The sequence below is a fragment of the Mandrillus leucophaeus genome, unplaced genomic scaffold (genome assembly GCF_000951045.1).
Source record: "Mandrillus leucophaeus isolate KB7577 unplaced genomic scaffold, Mleu.le_1.0 Scaffold58, whole genome shotgun sequence".
NCBI lineage: Eukaryota > Metazoa > Chordata > Mammalia > Primates > Cercopithecidae > Mandrillus > Mandrillus leucophaeus.
Genome location: NW_012106252.1, coordinates 2373130 through 2377536, shown reverse-complemented (window position 1 = coordinate 2377536; position 4407 = coordinate 2373130). Strand labels below are relative to the sequence as shown.

Below are 4407 nucleotides of genomic sequence, written 5' to 3'. Positions count from 1 at the left end.
CAGGTGTACATCCCCAACCTTGGCAAAATAAACTTTCTAAATTAACTGAGACCTGTCTCAGATTTTCGGGGTTCACAAGGCTATACCGACTTGTCCCTTGTTTGAAGCCCAGCAGGCACCTTTCACAGCAGGCTGTTTTCACTTGCACCTTTGTGCATCAGCACCTAACTCTTTTGCAAGATAAGGAGCCCTACAGAATACCAGCAGACCACCAGAGGGTTACAAGTCCCTGATACCTAGCACAGCCTGGAAAGAGAGCAAAAGCCCTTTTTTCCTGATGTGGCTTCCCCAATCTCCAGCCAATTTGCACCAAAAGCCCAAGAAACTCTTAACTACAAATTCCTTCCTGGCGTAGGGTGTGTGGGAGGGTGGGCAGGGACTTCTCTGGGGTCCTGCATGCACAGCTAGGCTCGAGGTTCAGCTTATAGTAACCTTTGCCTCATTTTAACAGTAAAAACAGCCGCAACAAGAAAAACACCCCTAGGTGGAGATTTTATATGCTAATCATCCATGCGATCGGTGTTAGACCATGTGGATACTGAGCACGTGTGCCAACCACAGGTCTGCTTTTGCATATTTGACCTCGCCAGTATTTTATGATTATATATGTATAGCTCTCATGAAAGGAATTCCTCTTACAGCACTAGATGCTGTCTCTCCCACTGAGAAGCCCACTCTGTCTTTCAGACAGATATCAGGTTACTGTGATATCCTAAGTTCTAAAATCATGGATGAACTTATAAACAGCAATACTGGGGGCTTTACCTATCCGAAAGCATTCCATATATCAAATTGAAACAGTGAAAAGCTTCTATTTTATTTTAGTTGATCTGTGACATTGGAGCAGTTTGGCACTATGAGTTCACACCTGAAGTCTTACTTTGGAATCATGCTTTGAGAATCCCCTTCTACTGCATTCCCACCTCACCCCCATGAATCAGAAAACTCAGCGAAAGTAATCACAAAAAATACAAAAAACAATAATAAAATATTTCTACATGAAAAGTTTAATAAAATATATTTTGTGAACACAATAAAGAACTAATAAAATAGAAAAATGCTGGCAAACGTGATCAAACAGAAAGGCAAAGAGAGAGCAGGGAGAAAGCAGGAGAGCATGGGAGGCGGAGCCTCCTACCTTTGCAAGAGGAAAGAATGACTGAAAGGCTGACAGACAAATAATATGTTTGATAGGGAGATAATGTCTACCTCATTGGGAAGGATACTCTATCAGCTCAAAATGATTTAAAAAATGAGGAATTTAGAGGATTGGAATAATTTCTTAGCTAGTGAATTACAAATTAATTCACATTTGGTGCCATGACTGGAAGAAAAAGAAAGCAAGGGAGGGAGTTTACAATGAACCAGAATGTTCTCACAGAGTCAGCGGAATGGTGATGGGCTCATTGGACACAACCCTGCTGAATGACATCAACCCCACTCCATGTGTCCTCATAGCCAGCACAGTAGAAGGGTCTACATCTGTGGGCCAGCGGTGAAGGGGGAGGTGAGCCAGGGCAGGGGGTTCAGCAGCAAGAGGAGGCGCAGCACAAGGGGCGGGGGCAGGTGGAGATGACACAGGTTGGGCGATAGCAAGTGGTGTGGCAGGAGACTCGGCCACAGACTGGACGCAGGCAGCAGCAGGGGCGGCAGCAGCTGGATTCACAGCAAGAGGGGCGGCAGCAGCTGGAGATGCAGCAGCTGGGGCGACAGCAGGTGGGCTGGCAGCACACAGACTGGCAGCACTGGGGCCTGCAGCAGCTGGACACACAGCAGCTGGGGCGGCAGCAGGTGGTCCTGTAGCAGGTGGTCTGACAGCAGCTGGGGCGGCAGCAGGTGGGCTGGCAGCATACAGACTGGCAGCACTGGGGCCTGCAGCAGCTGGACACACAGCAGCTGGGACGACAGCACGTGGTCCTGCAGCAGGTGGTCTGGCAGCAGTTGGGGCTGCAGCAGGACTCCTGGCAGAGGTCTTGGCCACAGCCCTGGTCAGAGCACACGGAGCCACAACAGGAGTTGACCATGGTGTCAGAGGGTGAAGGATCTACTTGGGTTTCCAGGAGAGTGAAGTTCTTGTGTTTGGAAGTCTCCTGGGTCCATATCCCCTTTATACCCTCCTGAAGGCTCATTGCCACCGTGTCATTATTTCCTTGTTATTATTTACCTGCTGGAAAAATTCATCATGTAATTACATAATTGTGTGTGTCTAGTTAAATACTCCAAAACTGAGAAAATAACCCATTTCCTTTTCCTGCTGTGCTCCTGCGTTTCCTTTGGAAATGCTCGTCATATTTCTTCCTTAGTGAGGGGTCACCTTTGTCCCTGGTCTATGCTGTGTCTTTTACAAAGCATGTTTTACTGGTCACAGGACTCTCTGACATTTTGTTTTTAATTGTGACTCTCCCTCCTACCTGTCGATTGCTGTCTGCAAATCATGGGGGACGATTTTTATAATGTGAATATATCTTTTGTTGTCCAAGAATGTCCTGGTCAGGTGAAATGTTGGAAAGGGATTAGAAGGTAGGACTCATCTGGGGAAGGAAGTCCCATCTGTAATGAAGATGACTCTGATCCCGTGTGTGCATCTTGGATGGTGGGGTAGATGGTCAGATTCCAACAAGTTCTAAATTCTTTGTCAGATCTTATTCCACAGCCTCCAGCGAAAGTACTTACCCATGACTCACTGCCTTTAAAAGGTAAAAACACATTTTGCTGTATGTCTTACAGTATAGGCATTAAGAGTAGGAAGTTTTTATTTACCTTTTCTTTTTGTTTTTTTGTTTGTTTGTTTGTTTGTTTTTGACAGAGTCTCACTCTGGAGTATAGTGGCATGATTTTGGCTCACTGCAACCTCCACCTCCTGGGTTCAAGCGATTCTTCTGCCTCAGCCTTCCTAGTAACTGGGGCTACAGGTGTGCGCCACCACACCCAGCTGACTTTTGTACTCTTAGTAGAGACAGGATTTCACCATGTTGGCCAAGATGGTCTGGATCTTTTGACCTTGTGATCCGCCCGCCTTGGCCTCCCAAAGTGTTGGGATTGCAGGCATGAGCCACCGTGCCCAGCCTGATTAATCTTTGATCATCAAAATTGCATGATGGGTTTTTCATTTACAAAAGCATTTGTTATATATAAAGAATATTTAGAATTATTAAGGCTTCAATAACATGCATCCAAGATGTTCTACTGGGTACTCTGGGTGTAGAACAGACAAACCCTCACCTTTTTCTTGCAGGTACTTGCATAAGACACTTAGATAGGAAACAGAGTTCAGCAGAAATGAAAAGAATTACAATTATTTTCATTAAATAACTAAAATAAAAAATGTATAGTATGTGGATAAGTTCCATACACCCTCAGGGTATGTATATTACTTGTGAAGTATTGATTACATAGGAGGCATTGTATCAAATATCTTATATTTGTTTAATTTTCATGCTTGAATACGACCTTATGAACTAGTTTATATTCTTATTAGTCTTTTAGGGGAATAGTCAAAAGAAGCATTAAAAAGTTAAAGCAAACAAACAGAAAACTTGTCCAAGATTAAAGAGAAAGCCTAGTATGTCTTAGTGTAGTCAAGACAGCGGTAAAGAATAAAATTTGCTAAGCTTGCAGAAACTGTTTTATCTTTGGAACATTTCATCTTTTTTATCCACTCTGCACACTCCTACTCATGTGTCAAGACCCAGTTAAAATATTTCCTCCTCAATAATATCTTTCTTGATAAGCTAACCCATTCATGTATCACTATTTCCTGCCTTGTGCTCATAATTTGATACATTCTACTGTATCATAGTCATTTACTCCTGTCATTCCACCACATGCAATGCAAATACCCTGAAGCCATGGGCTATGGCATTTATTCTTATTACTATGATACTCAGCACAGAGAACACTGGTGGTAAATATTTGTTGAGTGAATGAAGGCTTTTTGATGACATAGAGTCATATAAGGTCCTTTAAAAATGTACATATCTTTTGACTTCTGGATAAAAGAGAGGAAAGCATTCCAAACAAAGAGATCATAGTTTCATTTCAGGAAGACTAAACTCATTTATGTGGTAGGTAACACGTCACCTGATAAACAACCTATGTGGAAAGTTGTGGAAGTTAACAGTCAATTTGTAGAATGAGACTTGTTTATAGATAACCAGGACTACAGTGTTTAACATGCATGCCTATATTCACACAGTAAAAAGACAGGAAGGAGGTAAACACCAAATGGTAGGACTGATTCTCCTTTACCTCCTGACTTCCTCGTTTTACTCTTATTAATTGAAATAACTATTATTTCCAGTTTGATATCAGCCAGCCAAAAATATTTGCTGATCATCTGTTGTCTTAGCTTAAATTCTACCCAATGCCAACCTTGAGAAAAAGACTTGAGTGCACATAATTTATCTG

The 4407-nt window shown here is 42.8% G+C and overlaps 1 protein-coding gene across 1 annotated transcript in view; it reads right to left on the bottom strand.

Moving 5' to 3' along the window:
• Positions 1 to 991: 991 nt before the first annotated feature.
• Positions 992 to 4407, bottom strand: part of LOC105552995 (keratin-associated protein 4-6) — a 40921-nt gene continuing 37505 nt past the window's right edge. Inside the window, exon 3 of the mRNA XM_011998873.1 lies at positions 992 to 1947. Within this exon, the coding sequence (XP_011854263.1) occupies positions 1527 to 1947 (421 nt within the window). The 3' untranslated portion in view covers positions 992 to 1526. The remainder of the gene's footprint in view (positions 1948 to 4407) is intronic.